Source organism: Aristolochia californica, unplaced genomic scaffold, assembly GCF_029961685.1.
Source record: "Aristolochia californica isolate CCGP_79_NKW_82.1479 unplaced genomic scaffold, dmAriCali1.0.hap1 SCAF_229, whole genome shotgun sequence".
Taxonomy (NCBI): domain Eukaryota; kingdom Viridiplantae; phylum Streptophyta; class Magnoliopsida; order Piperales; family Aristolochiaceae; genus Aristolochia; species Aristolochia californica.
In genome coordinates, this window is record NW_027181914.1 from 11,984 (window position 1) to 33,153 (window position 21,170).

At 36.8% G+C, this 21,170-nt stretch overlaps 1 protein-coding gene across 3 annotated transcripts; it reads left to right on the forward strand.

Annotated features, from left to right (window-relative positions):
- Positions 1-591: 591 nt before the first annotated feature.
- On the forward strand, positions 592-20,248 carry LOC137957766 (kinesin-like protein KIN-14L). Of its 3 annotated transcripts, none has more exons than XM_068805180.1 (23): positions 592-953; positions 2,099-2,222; positions 2,681-2,767; positions 2,861-3,031; positions 3,199-3,305; positions 3,463-3,594; positions 3,719-3,897; positions 4,052-4,213; positions 4,418-4,509; positions 8,708-8,859; positions 8,950-9,123; positions 9,642-9,788; positions 10,058-10,249; positions 11,649-11,720; positions 11,871-11,926; positions 12,016-12,235; positions 16,283-16,474; positions 16,799-17,014; positions 17,465-17,815; positions 17,894-17,992; positions 18,691-18,831; positions 18,949-19,107; positions 19,518-20,248. In XM_068805180.1, exons 1-23 carry the CDS (start codon positions 765-767, stop codon positions 19,968-19,970), a joined length of 3,867 nt encoding a protein of 1,288 aa, XP_068661281.1. In that variant the 5' UTR covers positions 592-764; the 3' UTR covers positions 19,971-20,248. The 3 variants fall into 3 exon arrangements, with proteins under 3 accessions (XP_068661281.1, XP_068661279.1, XP_068661280.1); XM_068805178.1 differs by having other exon boundaries at positions 684-953; positions 17,468-17,815; XM_068805179.1 differs by having other exon boundaries at positions 684-953; positions 16,283-16,387.
- Positions 20,249-21,170: the final 922 nt, after the last annotated feature.

The following is a 21,170-nucleotide window of genomic DNA, read 5'->3' on the forward strand; positions in this document are numbered from 1 at the left end:
ATATCGAAGGAGTTTAAAAATTATTTCTATGTGGGATGCTAATGGTCACAACCCATCTCAACCCCCCTAAGTTGCCAAGCTAACACCAACTAACTCAATCCTTTGGAGTGTAAGTAGGCCACAAAAACTGAGAAGGCTGTAATTAGGGATATCAATCAATAAACATTGATTTAACCAAGTACTTACTTTGAAAGCCCGGGGACCATGGAAATCATTTTATCCACCAAACTGGGAGGCTCCCAATATATGGACACAAATAAAGGACACATTGAAGCGCTTTCTTTTCGTCAAACCAGGACCAGAAAGGACGAGCAAAAGCTGACGGACTGGAATTGGATCAAACGATACCAAGCAAAGCAACCATGAAACTCAATCCTTTACGACATGAATTTACAGCAAATTTACGCAATGCCATCCTGGCATCGTTGGTCGATTTTTCTGGTTCAAATTGTTGTTTGAAGAATTGGGACAGGTGAGTTCAGAAATATGTGAGAGGCAACAGAGCAGCGTGTCTCCGATTTAAGACAAGAGGGCGGGAGTGAAAAGTAATATTAAAGTATTTAATAAATTAAAAAAAGCTTTTATGGTGGAAATCCAAATCCAGAAAAAAAAAAAACCCAAATCTCCACGAAGCTTATGGTGGAAATCGCCTGGCGCTTTTCTCATTTCTCCAAATCCCCTCCTCTGCAGCTTTTGCATCGTTTCGGAGTCTGGTTGTTTTGATCGTAGCAACGGGGTTGGGTGGAGAGGAAGGGGCGGAACAAATGGCGGAGCAGCGTAGGTGGAACTGGGAAATTCCGGGGTTCGAACCGAGGATGTCGGTAGAGAGGGAGGATCCAAGGCCTCATACTGTGGTTCGGCGTTACTCGATTTCCACAGCTGCATTGCCGCACTTGGAGGTTTCAAGGCATGCTGTTGGAGTGAAGATTCAGAGGTTGAAGGATCAAGTTAAGGTGTGGTTTTTGTACTCTTTTTTATTGCTTCAGGTGATACGGGGATATGACGTGTCGAAATCGTTTTTGTGTTACTGTTTTTCCGAAGAGATTGTTTTTCCTGGAAATAGTTGCAAGCTATATTTAATATATCACTTTTTAAGTTTTTTATTTTATTTTATTTTTTGTGTGTTGGTTGTGTGACTTATGATTATATTTTTTTTTAGTGGATGAGGTCATTTGAAATTGTCTAGGACTGTACACGTCCTAGGATCAGGTTTGGGAATGGAATGCAGTCAAACTGCTTGATGTTGGGAGGAATAGGTTGGAGCTCGGAAAAATGATTGGCTGAGAAGTGAATGTGATGATTGTGAATGGTGAAGCTTAAGCATGGATTGGCTGTTTAGAATTCTAAGAACGCAAATTTTTGATCGGCACTATGAAAGAAAATGTTAAGAACGGTTAAGTAGAGTACGTGCGTATGATGAATTACTGGCTGCTCCATCTGTTACGTGGCGGAAGATGCAGACAGTAAACTCTGACTGAGGGGTTGAAAGGATCATTTGGAACGTCATCTGCCTGCAAATTGAAGGCGGTAGACATGTTAAAACGCAACAATAATACTAGAAGAACACACAATTATATCCTTTAAAACATACCTGTCAAAGGGAGGTTGTGGTGGGAATGATCAGATGAAGAATTGATTTATAAAGAGAATGATATATGTATCAATAACAGTCCTGCCAAATGCCATTTCTTTCATCATTAGTTGGGACAATCTTGTCCCTTCATTGGTCCTCATCCAGGATGAACCATGATCTATCTCTCTCTCTCTCTCTCTCTCTATATATATATATATATATATATATATATATATATATATGTTGTTTATTCTTCCCAGTTCTCCACATTTGTTTCTTTTGGATGGATGCTCAAATGATGGATATTCTTTTAGCATATGGATCCAGTGGATAACCTATTTTGGCATGGGATAATCTTGACCTTTTTCTTAAATTGATGGATTAATTGGTTTGTATGAAGATTTATAATCTCAGCAACTTGATTTTGAATGGCATGGTATCGGTGCTCCTTTTAATATTTGTTTGTTTTTCACAAAGAGAGTTTCTTTCGTTTATTTATGAATTTTGTATTCTTATTCTTTGTAGCTTGCAAGAGAAGACTACTTGGAGCTGAGACAGGAAGCTAGTGATCTGCAGGAGTACTCTAATGCAAAACTTGATCGAGTTACGCGTTACTTGGGTGTTCTTTCAGATAGGGCGAGGAAACTGGGTAATGCATGGTTATATAGTGGTTTTGCTTCATTTCATGTTAGAAATAATTTTGGGCTTTATGTTCTTACTATTTTTGTTTGGCTTCCGTTTTCAACTGAGGAATGCTTGCAGCACTTTGTTGGGTTTTGAAATCAATTAGGTGCATTATACATTTCATAAGTAATATTTTTATTATGTGGTTATTATAATTCTTCTTCTTATTATTTTGACTATTATTATTATTATTATTTGATTGTTGGACCTTGTACTGTAGGGAGACTTGAACCCAAAATTTTACGCTAGAGACCACCTTTGTCTGCCTCCCATGAGGCCATTGAGCCAGAAGCCCAACCCTCTGTCGTTAGGGATAAAAGAAAGATTATGATATGCTTAATATAATGTGGAAGAATTTACTATAGCATGGCAGGATATGTTTCCTTACAAGCACTCTTGTTTTGTTAATTGTATGTGTCTCAGATCAGGCTGCTTTTGAAACTGAGGCCAGAATTTCCCCACTTATCAATGAGAAGAAAAGGTTGTTCAATGACTTGTTGACAGCCAAGGGTAATTTTTTATTTTTTTTTGTTGTATGCATATTTTGACCTTATATGACAGATTGTTGGATGTCATCCTTGAAAAATTGATGGAACTTTTCAGGCAATATTAAGGTGTTTTGTCGTGCAAGGCCATTGTTTGAAGATGAGGGCACATCAGTAGTTGAGTTTCCTGATGAATTCACTATTCGTGTAAAGACTGGTGATGATGCTATCACTGCTCAGAAGAAAGATTTTGAGTTTGATCGAGTCTATGGGCCTCATGTTGGACAAGGTGAGAGAACATCGAGGTGCCTTTATTGTGCTCTGCTTTGATTTTGAAAAAGTCATTTTGAAGTTTGTGTTCATTTTGAAGGTTGGCAGAATATAGGGATGCTATTTCCAGATTTTTTATTATGTTCTTAAAGTAAGTTTCCTACATCTGAATTTTATATATTGCAGGGGAGCTTTTCAACAATGTTCAACCATTTGCACAGTCAGCATTGGATGGATATAATGTTTCTATATTTGCATATGGACGATCACGTTCTGGAAAGACACACACCATGGTCTCTCTCTTACTGCCTAGTACTTTTTCAATATTACATGGATCACATTTAATTTCATGGTTTTGTGTGGAAAATACCCTGTCTTACAGTATCTAGCTAAGCCTGATAGCTATTATTCTGTCTCTCAACCTGCTGTAGTTTCTTTTTCTTTCTTCAGGTAGGCTCTACCCATGACCGTGGATTATACGTACGGAGTTTCGAGGAGCTATTTGATTTGTCAAACTCAGATAGCACTTCCACTTCACGATTTTATTTTTATGTCACTGCATTTGAGCTCTACAACGAACAGGTCTTATCACTTATATCTCTCTGTCTTTATGCTGATATTTTTTGTCTCAATTTTTTGGTTCATTTCAACCATGTAAAGTACTTAGATGAATGCATTAAAGGTTTGTCTTTGCTCTTGCATATAGGTTCGAGATTTGATCTCCCCATCTGGAAATAATCAATCAAAAGCTAGGATGGGTCCACCAGATTTGTTTGTAGAACTAGTACAGGAGAAAGTTGATAACCCTTTGGATTTTACAAGGGTACTAAAATCTGTACTGCAGAATTGGGGTATCGACAGTTTGAAATGCACTGTTTCTCATGTGTATGTTCTTAAATCTGACATTTAGTCCATGAGTATTACTCAGTATTATTTCCAAAAAGAAAAAAAAAAAGGCTCTGTATGTTATTTCTGTTTGAGATCTAATAATTGTCTTATCAAGCAATGTTCTTAGATATTGATTGTATGGAACTTTTAGGGTCCTTACAATTCATATCCATTATAGCAACACCGTCTCTCACGAGAACCTATATAGCAAGCTTTCTCTTGTGGACTTGGCTGGAAGTGAAGGATTAATTGATGAGACTGCCAGTGGTGATCGTGTAACCGATTTACTGCATGTGATGAATTCATTTTCTGCGTAAGTAATCTCTAAAGTTGTCATGTTTATTAACTTGGCAATATTGGTGCTTTTGACATTAAGGCAAGGAAGGGTGAATAGAGATTTTTTTTCTTTTCTTCGCCTTTTCTGTGATTAGGCACATGTTGGTGTCCTTGTTCTCCTATTTGTTTTTATTTGCCGTCCTCTATTTTTTTTAATGCTTTTTTTTTATTTTTTTTATAGATTGGGAGATGTATTAGCTTCCTTGAGTTCAAAGAAGGAGGTTGTACCTTACGAAAATTCCAGGCTTACAAAAATGCTTGCTGATTCTTTAGGTAACAAATAAACCTATCTGCATTTAACAGTTAATCGCTTTATGTTTAATTTACTTTCTGAAAATTTTGAAGTGGGTATTCTGCATTGACGAAATGAAAATGGTACATACTGATTCATGCACAGCTTTAGACTGCAAATCGTCCCAGATCAAGCCAAAAAAGGAGCACATTGTGTATGAACATTTTGAGAAAATGGCTTTTATTAACAACCGAGTCTATTCCTTTATGATTGCAATCAGACTATACTTTGCTCTGAATTTATAGTTATAGACATTTCGATAAAATGTTCCCAAGAGTTTTTTTTTGTATACTTAGAACATTTAATTGTTGTAAATTCACATTGGATACTTTATTTGTGTAGACAAAGAAATTATCATAAAAAAATACAACTCCTACCGAAGGTCCAGGTCATTGACATCGGTCGATAACCAAGATTGAATGAACCTGATTACCAGTTGACCGATGATCAAATTCGAAATTCTTGACAATCAAGGTATAGAGATTTTGTCAAACCGTTGGTTGATTGTCAAAGTCAATTTTTTTACCAAGATTTGGATCGATTGTTGATATCTGAGCCCAATTAACGATCAAAATAAAGTCAATATAGGCCACTATCAAAATTGAATTTAAAGAGAAGGCCACCTAAGCGAAGGAGGTGGCACATTGTGATATATGGCGTTGTAAGAGAGTTCCACCCAAGCAAAGGAGGTGGCATATTAGTAATACGTGGTGTTGTTGGAATGCTCCATCTAAAGAAAAGAAGTGACACTATTTTAAAATAAATGAGCTTAGGTATCATACCCTCATGGGAAGAGGAAAAAGTCTTGCCAAGTGTTTTTCTCTCCTTGCATGTGGAGCTAGTTAAGGGGAGAGAAAAAAAATAAGGGAGGGAAAAAGGTGAGGTGATTGAACCATTCCCATGACACTGTAATTAGAGGCCTCCTTATAGGCTTAAATGAGGGCTTTTGGAGTGGAGAAAGTGTTGGAGAAATTTACTGGACCTCCAAATCTCAAACTTTTCTAAAATCCTTATAGAACCTGTAACAAGCAGAAATCTTGTTGCAATTCTGTCAGAATCCCCTAAAGCTATCACAAAGCTTGCAGTAAGTAGAAATCCTACCACATCTTTGTCAAAAGTCCCTTGAAGCCATCATGGAGCTTGCACCAATTAGATGCTGGTGTAACTCCGTCATCTCTCCCAATGCCTCAAACTTCAAATTAGCTTGAAGCTCTTTTGGATTTCTAGTGAAAGTAACGGCAAACAATTATCTTTGTTGTTACTTTGCCGCTATCTTAGGACTCGCTGCTGCAATACGAGGCCAAGCAACTTTGTGCATGGAGATCAAATCAAAAGACAATATCAGAGATAGGACCTCAGATTACTTGAAATCTTATTAATTTCTTTTGTTGCTGTATTAATGTTCGTGATGTTTCACAAACCGAATCCTTTTGTAGGTTGACAATTTGTATTGTAATTATTTATTTATTTAGTTTGGTTAACATTTTTCAAAATTATTTAATAGACATGTTTTCTTAACCTAGATGTTTTACTTTTGTAAGAGATTAATGGGACTGGCCACAGATCCCTAAATAAAGATGTTAGTTGTGCTCATTAAGTAGCAATGTGGTTGTGACGATACATATGGTGCTGCATGCATCGCAATCAGATCCCCATGTTGGTTGTATTCTGTGTTTATGACCATGGATTATGTTTTATTACTTTTGATTCTACTTAGTTTTAGTTGGCAGTCTTTACAGGCTGGGAATAATCTTGAGGTGGGGAATGGATTTTTTATGCAGTATGTATGAAATTTTGAAAATTTAAAATAAACTGAGATTAACTCATGACTGGTTCTTACTAGCCTTACCCTTTAGTTACGTGAAAGTAAAAGCTCAAATACATACTCAAATGTGGTGTACCGAAATTTTTCTCCTTTCATTTGCTAATCTGGTAAACAAATATCTATCTAGCCTTAATATTCTGGTCCAAAAAAGGATCTTTTTGTCAGTAAAGAAAAAATAGGGTCTTGATCTGATTAATTCGCTTGGATTCTCTAGATATCTGGTGTAATGAGGTCTATTGGCACCTATGTGCTTAGTGGAGTTGTGTTTTGTATCCCTTCTGCAGGTAAACTTGATTTACTTACAATTTTTCCCTTTTTTTTTTTTTGAGAAAGAGCAAATTTTATTAAGGAGCCAAGAGGCCAAACAAGATTGTAGAGCATGAAAGAGGGGGTCCCTAACAATGAGTGATTGGGGGGACACTCCTGCTCTGGCAAGGGAGTCAGCCAAGACATTGGTTGATCTTCAAAACATGAATCCAATTAATTGCATTTGAAGCAAGAGCTTCAAAGAAATGAGGTCTTAATCTCCAAAGGGGCAGGGTCTTCTTGCTGCACCTGTTGATGGCAACTAGGAATCTCCTTCAACTATTAGGCTGCCACGGAAATGTCTTTGAAAATCTTGAGATCTTGGACAAGGGTTGAAGTTTCAGCAAGGTTTGGGTCTGCCAGACCTAAAGGCATGGCAAAGGAGAGAAGTATCTCTCCAATGCTGGATCTGGAAACTTCTCCATCGCCTGCTCCATTGGGACCAATGCTGAAGACAGGTGTGCTTCGGGGCTGATAAGGAGGTGATCCACGTCCATTTGTCTTGGAAATTGCCTGCCTCAAATTGCTAAAACGCCTTTGGAGTGGAAAGCCAGTTATTGATGTTGCTTTGGGTATGAAAAGGACAGAGGTGCAGTTTTTCCTTGAAAACGGCACTGATTCCTCTCTAGCCATATCATTCAAGGGATGTAGGTGACACATGCCTTAATAATTTTTCCCAGCTTAGGAAGAAAGAAATCGAGGACTTGTGAGACTAGGCTTGACTACGAGTTTGGGATGCAACAGTTTATTTCTAAGAGGTTGAGGAATTGCATCCAGATATGCCAAGCACAGGGGCGCAGAACCAAGATGTGGTTGATAGACTCATCGTTGGTGGGTGAGGCTGGAAAGGAGAGTTCCAATTTTACACAGATTATACAACATCAGAACTTTCCCTTTTAGCAAACATCACTTTGTGGGGCGCTGATAGGGATCACGCTCAGGCAGCAAGATTGCCACCTGCGGTGGGATCACCTGAGAGGTGTCGAAAACAGTTGACAACAGAGAAATCCTGCCAGCTTCAAGCTCCCAGATGAGGAGGTCCTCCATGCTTCTTTGGAGGTAAAGACTGTTGAGTTGATGGATGAGGTCCGACACGGCTTCACCTTTAGCATCACTGAGTGCTTTCTGCAATCCTAGATCTCAGTTTATGTTGTTGCTGCCACCACTGATTGCTTCAACAACTACTCGATCGGGGTGGTGGCCAATCCTGACATTGTGCCAGAATCAGACAGAGGTCTTGACCTACTTGGAAGTGCAAAGAAGAGTTGATCTTGGGAAATATTGGAGCAATTTCTTGCTGGAGGGGGGAGCATTGTTGTCTTCTCCAAACCACCAACTGTTCTCACCTAATCGAATTTTATGCAGCACCAAACATTTTCAAATGGTGTCTCTGCATCTATTGATTTTCCAACACCTTGGTTTATGCCAAGGCTTCCCTGCTATTTGTGCTTTAACACCTTTTACCATTTAACCAGTTGATGTTTGAAGCCACTTTTTGATCCTTTCCTGATCTTCATGAGCTTTTTTATTTTCTAGCCACACTCGCTGGACAATGTAGGAATGAGAGGTAGTAGGATGGGATGGCTCTTATAGAGGAGTGGATGGAGGTCAGACACCCAGCCTTTGAGAGAAGTCCCCCTTCCAAGTTGACAATCTCTTTCAATTCTTTCAAGCACCGGATTCCATAGGAGTTTGTCTGGCCTTGAGGAGAACAGCGAGAGGCCCAGGTATGATGCGGGAAAGGAGCCTACCTGGCAGCTGAGGGTAGAGGCTATGTCCTTTAAATCTGGTTGGTTGAGATTGAAGCTATAAAGAGTTGACTTGTGCTGATTCACTTTCTGACTGGAAACGAATGTGAAGATAGCTAGAATTGCTTTGAGATTAAGAATCTGAACTTGATTTACTTGCAAATTATTCTAATTATATTGTAAATTTAGATTATCATTGTTAGTAATGTAATATTGATACGAGTATTGTTCTTTTTGTTGAAAAGTTCTATGATAATGGGTACCATTCACAAAAAGTTGTATGACTATTTGATTTTGCAGGTGGTAGTGCGAAGACTTTGTTGATTGTGCATGTCTGTCCAAATGTTTCAAATGTTAAAGAAACATTGTCCTCGCTCAACTTTGCGTCTCGAGCACGAAATGCTGAACTTAGTCTTGGAAACCGGGATACAATTAAAAAGTGGAGAGATGTGGTGAATGCTTCTCACATTGCTTAAATTAGGCTAAAATTGGGTTGGAAAGTATGGATGTTTCTTTAATATGTGTCATGGTTGGTCTTGAAGGCAAATGATTCACGCAAGGAATTATATGAGAAAGAAAAGGAAATCCATGATCTAAAGCAGGAGATTTTGGGACTAAAGCAGGCACTTAAAGATGCCAATGATCAGTGTGTCCTACTCTTCAGTGAAGTCCAGAAGGCGTGGAAAGTTTCTTTCACACTGCAAACTGATTTGAAGGTCTTTTTAACGTAATCCATTTATTCTGTTTTTTCTTAAATTTTTGTAGGATAAAAATCTGGCAAGAGTTTAACATATGTGCCTCACATGAAGGTCTTTGCATGCCTGGGTGAAGTAGTTAAGTAAACTGTTTAATTCAGTTCCTGTTTGTAATACTCAACTGTAAAGTGTTATCATATGGTACGTTTTGGCCTAGACTTTGTTAATCCACAGGAGCATACATGGGCCTTCCAATCTGTGATATGATTAAAATTAGGTACAGGGATCATCTAAGAGCTTTCTGTCCTTTCTCTTTATTGTTAGTGTTTGAAGGTGTTACCCAATCTGGAAACTTTTCTCTCTTTTATATGGTTCATCTTGTTAAAGAATGATGATATAAATCAAAAAAAGAAAGAAAATAGCAATTGAAAGGATATTGGTAATGGTAGGCATTCCTAGGCTACTATTGTTGGATGCAACATGCTGTTTGCTGTTAAAGACATCATTTTCTTTCTCAGTTTTTGTTGGGTTTTTTGCAGTCAGAGAATATATTGTTGGCTGACAAACAAAAGATGGAGAAAGAGCAAAATGCACAACTTAGAAATCAAGTTGCTCATCTTTTGAAATTGGAACAAGATCAGAAACTGCAGATACAGGAACGAGATTTGATCATCCAGGCTCTTCAGGTAAAACTTAAGTTTGTGTGAATTGTACATTATTCTGGTCTCAGGTCTGATGGGTTTGTTGTTGCTGTGCTTTCTTGTGGGTCCTGAGACTATTCATAATTCATTTTGAGTTCTTATACGGTCTTGTCTTCCATGGGCAATGAAGATTCTTCGCAAGTTAGCCTAAAGGACATGATATATTTATGAATTATCTAGGTCCTTTCTCTTTTTCCTCATATAAATTGCTGCCTTATTTTGATTATATTGGACTCGTTATTGTTTTGACATAGGCGAAAATTAAGAGTGTTGAACTTCAACTCAATGAAGTCCTCCATTCTAGTGATACAAGGTCAACTATTGGCTCTGAGTCTGGGTCTAATGGGGTACTATCAACTCCGACAGCAACAGCAGATAGCAGGGATTCTTCATTGGTTACGAAGAAGCTTGAAGAAGAACTTGCAAAACGAGATGCTCTTATTGAGGTATTTCTTATCTTATATGTCAGCCATATCTTTTACAATTTTCATTGTTTCATGAGTAGGATGGAATTCTCCACTCTTTGATTTTGAGATGCCTGTGTAATCACCCATGTATCAATGTACTAATGCATGACTCTGATAGAAACTGTTTGCATTTTTTATTTTTTAGTTTCACACTAAACATAATAAAACAGTGTTTTGAGATGCTTGTAATTTTCTTTTAATACACTTAGTGGATTGATTTTTATTTATCCTTTTGAGAGAAGTATCAATTGAATTTGTTTGTTTGGAAACTCTCTCAAAGAGCTTGAGATTCGCCCTAGGCTAAAGAGAGAGCCTAGGAGAAAAGAGAGAAAAATTGAAAGTGCTAGGTTAGGATTAGATGCTTGGCATGCTTAGTGGAAACATAAAAAAAATAAAACACTTGCCTGCCTCCTTACTCATGTTATGCTGTATTGAATAATGCTTTAGTAGTGGGGCTCACATAGGCTGAAGCCCCCTACAAACCCTAACCCTAGCTACAGTATAAAATATTCCCAAAATACACCTGCATTCTCTTACCAATCCCAACCTTAACTATAATGTAAAATATTCCCAAAATACCTCATCGTTCCCATCTAATGGATGTTTGCATACGTGCCCTAGATTAGATGCTAATTCTACCCCTTACAGTAATGTAAAATACTAAAGATCCTAACAGAATTGAGTCTAATGAGAAGAAAAAGGCGGGGCAAAATATCAAACAGAAGAAGCAAAAAAAGCTCTCTTAATCTTTTGCAGGATGGTAAAGGGTAAGCAATTAATTCATTTTAGCCAATTTGTTTTATACATTGAACGGAATTGTACCTACTCTTGACAATGGCAGAGGTCACTACTTTCTTTGAATGTAGCTGCCAAATGCTGAGGCTGTAGCTGTTTTTCTTTTTCTTCGTGGACTTTGTTCAAAACCTTGATTTCCACTGGTTTTTTTACCTTGAGGGGCCACGGAGATGATGATCATCACTGCATAATCTGCTTTGAGGATGCCTAGAAAACTTGTTGTCCTTAGTATTAGTCATTCTCAATGAATGGTGAAGATAATATAAGGTTTGGAGGAGGATGATAAAGGCTTGGCATTGTTCAGTTCTTTTGGTAAAATACTTGGCAGATGCCTTTAATGGCTAAGTCATTAGTTATGCTCAGTGTGTATGTGTTGATTCTTTTTAAGAGGAAATGCAATTCTACAATCCTACCTGTTTTGCGCATGTGGAAAGAAGATGAGTTAATTGTTTCTAATTGTGTCTTTGCATGTTACTAATCCTTGTGGGGTTGCTTTATATTTTCATTTTGAGGTTTTTGTACTCCAATGTTTTTGCTTTTTCATCTTTTGGACCATAACATATTGGAATTGCTATTTCCTCAGAGACTTCATGAAGAAAATGAGAAGCTTTTTGACAGATTGACTGAGAAAGCTTCCCTAGCTGGTTCTCCAAAGGTGCCGTTTTAGTTCATTTTCTTTTTGGAGCCCTCAAAGAGAACTTGTGCAACTGCTAATCCTTTAGAGCTATACTTGTTCTGCAACTTCTTTATTCTTCGCTATTAGTGGTGCTGAAATCACATTTTTTGTGTATTACAATTTGAGTAGGTATCAAGCCCATCTGCTATAGGACTGGTGAATCTTCAGTCTCAAGAGCTAGACAGGTATAAAGGACTGAACGTTGATTATGGATTTTTTTGTATATGTTCTTCATTGGTAACTTTTAAGTTCTTTGTTTTTATTGTGCTTGCAGGAGTGAAAGTGTGAAAGGAAGCCCTCTTGATGTTGTTCCTGTGGCATCACCTCCTGACCAGAATGAGAACTCTACCAACGCTATTGTAAAATCAGGTGGGGAGAAAGCGAAATCTACCCCTGCTGGAGAATATTTGACAGCTGCACTGATGGACTTTGATCCTGATCAGTATGAAAGTCTTGCTACTGTGGCTGATGGAGCAAACAAGCTTTTGATGCTGGTCAGTTCTTGACTGCATTATTTATTATATGCTTTTTGTTGTTGTTCTAGATTTAGTTTATTTTATTGTGAACGTAGATTTGTGAGGTGGGACCGTTTTATCCTTTGAATGACTCTGTATAAGGTATTTGCTTATTCAATGTTTTTCTTTAATCCTTTGATAATTCTTTCGGTGGTAAAGGAAAAGTTTGGTATAGTCAACTCAAAATTTTCTTCCAGTCTCATCATTCCAATTGAGTGAGATAAATTTGACTGTACTGGGATGAGAAATATATACAGATATGAAAGTAATTAAGCTGAAAATGTTGGCCATCTTTGGAATTAGTCTTTGGTACAATATACAGGCTAACTGATGCCTTATATATAGTCAAAGATAAATCGTTCATTTACTAAGTGTGGTTTTAACCACTTGTTGAATTTCTGGAAAAGAGAAATACTTCACTGGCTTGTTGTAATTTGAGTACAATGAACCTCTACTTATAATAGAGGAAACAAATAAAATCCAATTACAATTAAACAACCATTGTCCCGTTATGCCCAAAGTTTGACATTTAGAGATAAGTCCTAACATAATTAAACAACTGAATATAAATAGAAGACTAAAATAACTAAAACTTCTTTTAATTATAACACTTTTGTGAGACATCCTCCCATGAGACTCTTGTAAGATTCTACTATATTAGTTACTGCTTTGTGAGACTTCTTTCTGTGAGAATCATGTAAGACTCCCATACCTGCTCTTCAACTCTCCCCTTCAAGTTGGAGTTTATAACTTCTACTTGTAAGGAAAAAGGTTTTTGGTCTTTAATCTTCTTTTGCTGAAAAAATTCTTCATAGATGCAAATTTTTCATATTTTGTTCTCCCCCATTTCTTGAATATCTTGGTCACAATAAAATTACCATGACATAAGGAATAAAATACTTCTTTCATTTTCTTCTCCCCCTCAAGTTGGGATGAAAAGGACACAAAGACCCAACTTGGACAAAACACAATATGGGAAAAGAAAATCACTCCTAGCCATACGACAAAGTTCCATACACCAGTAAAAAAGGTCGTAGTCTGAAACACACTTCACTCAATTTCAAAGGCAGAAAAATGGTCCAATTTTAGGGTACAACTAAGAATCTAACATTTTATGGGTAGTTCAAACGAAAAACACCTCTTGTGTGAAGAATAAAAAAACTTAATTCAAGGTGGATGTTAGGCATACTCTCGAAAAACCTTCTCCCCCTTTTCAGGATCTTCCATCAGAGACAATTGGAGATGTCTTGCCCAACTTCACACTTCTTCGAAGCCCCCAGTTAATTTTGAGTGGACCCTGCTGCTTGTTGGTGTCCTTAAATTAAACTTTGATGGATCCTCTTTCGGCAACCCTGGCTTAGCTGGTTTTGGTAGAGTGATTCGTGACTCTCTTGGGAACCAGATTGTCTCCTTTTCTGGCCCTCTTGGTATTGCGGATTCCACGATGACTGATCTCCATAGCTTGCTTAATGGGCTATGTGTTTTCCGCAATTACTGCACCGGACCCATTCTAATCAAGGGAGATTCTAAGGTAGTGATAGGCTGGTGTGAGCATTCCTCAGTGCCTTCGTGGCGCCATTTTTTATGAAATTATGGAATTTGTCAACTTATTTGATTGTTTTTGGTCTCTCATCCCGAGATTAGTAAATTCTGTGCCTGATGTTTTAGCCAAGAAGGTAGCTTCCTTGCAATCTCTTGCTGTTAGGAGTTAGCTCCTCCTTTTTTTGGTTCTCTTAATAAAATCACCTTTCATAAAAAAAAAAAGAAGTGATGAAAATAGAAGATGATAAATTGAAGAAGTACCAAAGAAGAATAACCTTAATTGAAAGGAGGTGACTATGTGATACTCATACTTCCAAACGAATCTAGAATGTGACCTTTTTTTAAAAGAAAAAATAGGGGAGATTGTGACGGTAGAACTGTAAAAATAAATTAAGAAATCAACTTGACCAAGTATGACCTTAAAGAAACTTTCTTAAGGTGAAGATAATTTTTGGAGATGACGACGCGGAAGATACACAACTAAGTAACAACAACGCAAAAAATTGAAATCAACATTCAAGCAGGATATCGCATACCTTGAACGAGCACATTATGAAGTGATTAAGTCTGACCAAAACTCTATGATTAGAAGAGAAATTTGTCTAAAAAATTGAGACTCTAGGAGAAAAGGAAACTCAATTCACGTCAATACATGGAGAGGTAATAGGAGAGAACAGGAAAATGAAAGATTTTTGGCAAAATTGACCTTTGGTACTTCTTATATCGAGATCTCACAAAATATAGCTCTGAATCACAAATGGTTCGTTGCTCCAGAAATTAGACTCAAAAAAATTTTGTTTGATACCCAATTTGACATAAAAAGCTTCATTCTTGAATCTGTTATGATCGACTTGATTTTTTTCGTTTTGTAGCATGACCCTTGCTAACTCTAATGAGAATATCTCCTTACACATAGATCTGATTGACATGAAAGTTGTTCCTTTTGGACTTCGATATTTTCTTTCAAGTATAACATTTCTTCATGAAATATACTTCTTTTGAGAAAAGAATTTGATAGATTTCAGACTCTGTAATCTGGCCGAACCGAGTACTCTTTCTTCTTTGGCCAGCATGACCATGGACTCTTATGACATTGATATCTTCCTGTAGAAAACTCAGATTGAGAATTGGTTTGATAGGTTAGAAAACATACTTACACATATTTATTTTGACGTATAATTATCCATATAAAGTCTCATTCTTGATGGCATAAAACGTTTAAAAAATTGAAGTTTTTTGCTGCTGTTCAAACTTCTCTTGTTGTTTGACTTTTGCTGTTTCAAATATCAATTTTTCTTTGTAGGAAACTCCAAATATCAAAATTCTTTTTGAGTTGGAAAATAAATTCAAAGATATTTCTGTTAATATATAATTTGAAATATGAAAAGTTTTGTATGGAGGTACTAACACCAAGGAAACAACGGTATTGGGACAAGAAAGGAAGAAAAAGGTGGAATACGAACCTAAACTACTAGAGGAGTTAAATAAAAAAAGGATCGCATTATCTCTGTAGGTTGACCGACTCAACTTATAAAATTCGCTTGATAGCGTGTTAAATTCTGGAAAAGAGAAATACTTCACTAATTTGTTATAATTTGAGTACAATGAACCTCTATAATAGAGGAAACAAGTAGATTCCTTTACTAAAAAAAAATCACTATAAAAAAGTAGAATCCAATTATAATTAAACTACTCTTGTCTCGGTTACACCCAAAGTTTGACTCTTAAATCTAAGTCCTTGCATAATTAAACAACAGAACCTAAATAGAGGACTAAAATAACTAAAACGCCTTTTAACTATAACACTTCTGTGAGACATCATCCCATGAGACTCCTATAAGATTCTGCTATATTAGTTACTGCTTAGTGAGGCTCATGTCAAACTCTCCTATATTTGTTCTTCAATACCACTTTTGTATATAATGCATATTTTTCACAGACTGCTGATATGCTTAAACATGCGTCTACAACTTGCCTGAACCTAACGCAGAATGCATTGATGATATGTGGAACAATTACTTAATTGCTGAAGTTCAGGAGCCTTGCTGGATTTCAGAAATGGCCTAGTGAACATTTTAGCACTATTGATGGATGTTAAAAGTCAATTGCTTTTAGAACCTGTATACTAAGAGCAACAAGATCAGAGTTTCTCTTTCCAATCTTTAGAACTAGATACAAATAGAGAGTCTAGAAAGTTTTCAAATTTCTAAAGAAAGAATCATATTTGAGTTAAGAACCTCTGAGTTGTTTGATGCAGCTATTTTATCAGGCATACAGTTCACTGTAGTTAGTATGAGTTGTGATTGGAGTAGGCTTGTCATGGTTTCCTCTATTTTTCTTATTAAAGTGAACACTTATGTTTAGTACTCTTTTTAGTTCTAGAAACTATGGATGCTCTTGCCTGTGTTGACGTGAAAGGAGATTATTTACTTCTCGTCTAGTAATATTATTTCTTTGAAAATAAATGGATTGAATTTATTGCAGGTATTGGCTGCAGTAATTAAAGCAGGAGCTGCAAGAGAGCATGAAATACTTGCTGAAATTAGAAATGCTGTTTTTACATTTATCTGTAAAATGGAACCACGGAGGGTAATGGATACAATGCTTGTTTCTCGTGTTCGAATTTTATATATTAGATCTTTGTTTGCTAGATCGCCAGAACTTCAATCAATTAAGGTAATGAAACTTCACTTGCTTCCTCTGTTTATTGAGTTTATGTTCTTCTGAATAACATTTTAATTAATTTCAAAGAGAACCAATCTGAAGAGGGGTGGAAACTGAAGTTTTTTTTTCCTTTTCATTTCCTGTTCCTATATTTTGATGGGTTAAGCAGTCTATGGGCCCATTGCCTCTGATCTGATCATGCATGAAATCTTGAATGTAATAAACCTTTGTGGTTTTTTTCCTATCATAATGGGTTGCTTGTGATAATTTCTTCTTATTTTAGTTAACGAAGGGGAGATGGTCAGTCATGTTTTTATCTATTACCTGTGCTTGTAGGTATCTCCAGTCGAACGTTTTCTAGAGAAGGCTAATAATGGTCGGAGTAGAAGCTCCAGTAGGGGCAATAGTCCCGGCAGGTCACCGGTGAGGTATGATCCCTCATGGAGGAATGCTCTCGGTGATGACCACATTCATGGATTTAAAGTGAACATTAAACAAGAGAAGAAGTCCAAGTTTTCATCCATTGTTTTGAAGCTTCGGGGGATTGAGGAGGTAGAAATGCTACCTTAATTTTCATTTGCATACTTATTGCTGTCTACCTACTTCCGTTTCCATTGTTCCTGCATGCTTGTTTACAAGACCTATCTCTTTTCCACTTCGTTTACTTTGGTTTGGTCTTCCATGAAATAACCAAGGATTGGAGGCTTTCTGATATTGAGATTCAGCACTAGACCATGTTTTTCTGTTGTCCAAAATAAACAATGAGCCTTACCGATCTCTGGTTAAGACATGAGGTTCACCTGTTCACCATGAATCAAATATTGCAATCTAATGATGATCCATAAGGATTTAAGTGGTCTGAAATTATATGATTGGTGACGAGGGGCTGACACCCAGAGCAGAAACTTTGTAACTGTTTTTGTTAATTGAGTTCTTCTATTTCATTTAAACAAAAAAGTTTGTGTTCTGATAATTAGTATATGTGTGGTTCCTACTGGACAGGAGACATGGAAGCAGCATGTGACTGGGGGGAAGCTGAGGGAAGTTACTGAAGAAGCCAAGAGTTTCTCTGTAGGAAACAAGGCTCTTGCTGCTCTGTTTGTTCACACTCCTGCTGGAGAGCTGCAAAGACAAATCCGATCCTGGCTTGCAGAGAACTTTGAATTTCTCTCTGTTACTGGTGGTGATGGGATTGGTGGTGCCTCTGGACAGTTGGATCTCCTTTCAACTGCAATAATGGATGGGTGGATGGCTGGTCTTGGTGCTGCCATGCCACCCAATACCGATGCTTTAGGGCAGCTTCTGTCTGAATATTCCAAGAGGGTTTATACTTCTCAATTACAACATCTGAAGGTAGATTTCACCTTTCTCCAGTGTTTCCCATAAGGCAATTTATGCCAATTAATAGTTCAAATTGGTGTCTCCTTGCAGGATATTGCTGGTACCTTGGCAACAGAGGAGGCAGAGGACTTGGCTCAAGTGCATAAGTTGCGTTCTGCACTTGAATCAGTTGACCACAAGAGAAGGAAGGTACTGATTTGTCTTTCTATTGGGGCCATATGTTCCATGTTCCTGTTTCCATGTTTTATAATTGGTCGTACATCAGACTTGATGGTCTTGAAATGTCTAGGTGAACATGTACATTGTAGACAAAAAAGTTCTCTAGTGGCTGTAAAATACAAGCTATTAAATGTAGAGTGCATGTCTTTCTTTTTTTACTCTGCTCTTTTTTTTTTTTTTACACCCTACAATCGCTGGTTGTAAGGGACATGCTCCCCCAAATTTTGTAATTTCTCTCGTTTTATTAATACATCTTTTTCAAAAAAAAAAAAAACTTGTTTTGTTTACTCTGCTCTTGAAACTGTGTGATGGAGTTTGCAGGTGGCTTAATTCTTTAATTCTTTTCTACTGTCATTATGTAACTTGTCTTTTTTTTTTCTAACATGAATAGATTCACTGTTTCATGTAATAGAATTAACCGACCTCTGAACAAGTTCGTGAGATTGGGTTCTTGAAAATCTTTTGCTTCTCATTGTATAAGCAACGTTTGTTCATAGACTTCTACAACAGTCACATATCATCAGTGACTATAATGAACTCCATTCAATGTTTTAATTCATGTGCTTCTCACTGTTGTCGCTTGATCTATGAACTGTAATCTTATTGTTTTATTGTTTTTTTAATTCTGGTGGTGGGAGTAATCTGGTACTTTTTGTTTTTTTTTCAAGATTCTGCAACAAATGCGGAGTGATATAGCCTTGTTGACAAAAGAACAAGGTGGTTCACCTATCCAAAATCCATCTACTGCATCTGAAGATGCACGATTAGCATCATTGATATCTCTTGATGGCATCTTGAAGCAAGTCAAGGTTTGGTTTGCTACAAAGAAATAATAGTTGTGAATCTGCTTATAGTTATAAATCTGTTTTACTTTGTGATTGAAGTTTGAATATAAGATAGAAACATGTTCTTCACTGTTTGTATAGGATATATCAAGACAAGCTTCTCAAAACTTTCTGTCCAAAAGCAAGAAGAAAGCCTTACTTGCTTCTCTAGATGAACTCTCTGGAAGAATGCCTTCACTTCTTGATATTGATCATCCGTGTGCTCAAAGACTGATTGCTGATGCCAGGACAGCAGTACAGGTATGAAAATCAATCCCTTTATGCATAGAAACTTTGGGGAACTAGCACTTAGCCCTCCTGAGGTTGAATTTCAAATCGTTGTGTCTGAGTGAATATCTGACCTTTGTGCAGTCATCTTCTTGCTTACATCTGCTTTTTCTATTTAAAAAGAAAAAAAACCCTTCTTTTTGCATTGGCCTCCTCTTAGAGAGTTGGGGTGATATTGTTGGCATGTTTGAGGTCACTACCATTTGGATATGTTACCTGTTTATTTCCTTTACTGGAGATGAATGTCTTTCATTTCAAAGTTGCTCTAGTTGCTGGTCATTATGTGGAGGTGGAACACCACAACCTTCAAATTAGGAACTACACAAAAAGTTGGGAGGAATTTTTTTTTTTTTTCTGTTCATCATCTGCTATTTGTTGTGCAGTCCGTTCCTGAAAAGGATGACCAATCTGGGGAGGCTCAACTATCATCGGCCTCTTCTGATTTGGCTTGTGGGCAGGAGACGATTGTGTCACAGTGGAATGTGTTACAGTTCAACACTGGTTCGACATCACCGTTTATCATCAAATGTGGAGCCAACTCCCAATCTGAGCTGGTTGTCAAAGCAGATGCAAGGGTTCAAGAACCAAAAGGCGGTGAAATCATCAGAGTTGTTCCAAGGCCGTCGGTCCTTGCTGAGATGTCATTGGAGGAGATGAAGCAGGTGTTTGATCAACTGCCTGAAGCAATAAGTTTGTTGGCAATGGCAAGAACTGCTGATGGGACTCGAGCCCGATACTCGAGATTGTACCGGACATTGGCAATGAAAGTTCCACTGCTGAGAGACTTGGTCAGCGAGCTTGAAAAGGGTGGAGCACTAAAAGATGTAAGATCGTAGATGTAATCACTGAGTAAATATGTTTTTGTATTTAGAGATGTCTTGTGTTAGTTATCGAGATGAAAGGTGTGCGTTAATATTATTATTCTGTAAACGCCGGAATCGTAATGGAAACAGGTCTGCATGATCAGTTTACCCGTCGATTTTCTCCATTTCGCAATCTCTGAACTCATTTTTTTGTTTTTTTTTCATAACTTACTATCTCTGATATTTTTGTAAATTCTTTGTAAGCATTTGTAGTCGGAAACGGAAGATTATGAATTCTGTAGAATGTCCAAGTCTAGGCCTGTGAATACAAAAGACTGATCCACACTGGTTGCCTTTGGTTATAATTGTTGCGGGTAGCTAGGGGTGGTATCGGGCCGAGATGAGCCCGAACTTGCTTATGTCCGAGTTTGAGCCCGAACTTACTTATGTTCAAGTTTGAGTTGAGTCTCGTCTTGAGCCTAAAATTGTTATCGAGTTTGAGCCCAACGAGTTCGAACGGAGCTCGAGTTTTAACATACATTTAAAACTTTTCAAAAAATATATATCGAATAAAATGTATATAAAATTATGCATATATTTTACATAAAATTGGGCATAACTTATATATATAATACGTGTATAAGATTGAGCATAACCTCTACTTAAAATTGAGTATAATCTATATATATAATACTTGTATAAAATTTGGTATGACTTCTACTTAAAATTGGGCATAATCAATATACATAATACTTGCATAAACACTCCATAAAATTGTCTATATATTCCATAAACACTTCATGAAATTGTTTATACACTCCATAAAATAATCTAAACACTCCATACACTGTATAACATTATAAATAAACTCCATACAATAATCTAACACAACAAAATTAAATAAAATATTACTATTAATTTACAATCACCCAAATAAAAACTATAAATCCTTTAAATAAAATCCTATTACTATTACAGACTTACTAGAAAATTACAAGAAATATTTTAAATTTTTCTTAGGAAAATTAAATGGACCTCTTATTGCCTTTTCTAAGGAAATAAATAAAAATTAATAATTAATCTAATATATTATTATACTTATCGACAAATTTTTAATCACATGAAATGTCAAACACAAAATTGCTATGAAAATTGCCTCATGCTCAAAGTATTATATCAGCAACTGTCAAATACTTATTCAAAATTTTTCTATATGGTTTTCTAACCCATCTT

What these genes read in the sequence shown, in the direction of transcription:
- LOC137957766 (XM_068805180.1), top strand. Translation starts at nt 765, where the DNA reads ATGGCGGAGCAGCGTAGGTGGAACTGGGAAATTCCGGGGTTCGAACCG. An exon ending in CTGGAAAGACACACACCATG is followed by an intron (nt 3,306 to 3,462) that starts GTCTCTCTCTTA and finishes TTCTTTCTTCAG; the next exon opens with GTAGGCTCTACCCATGACCG. An exon ending in TTGACCACAAGAGAAGGAAG is followed by an intron (nt 17,993 to 18,690) that starts GTACTGATTTGT and finishes TTTTTTTTCAAG; the next exon opens with ATTCTGCAACAAATGCGGAG.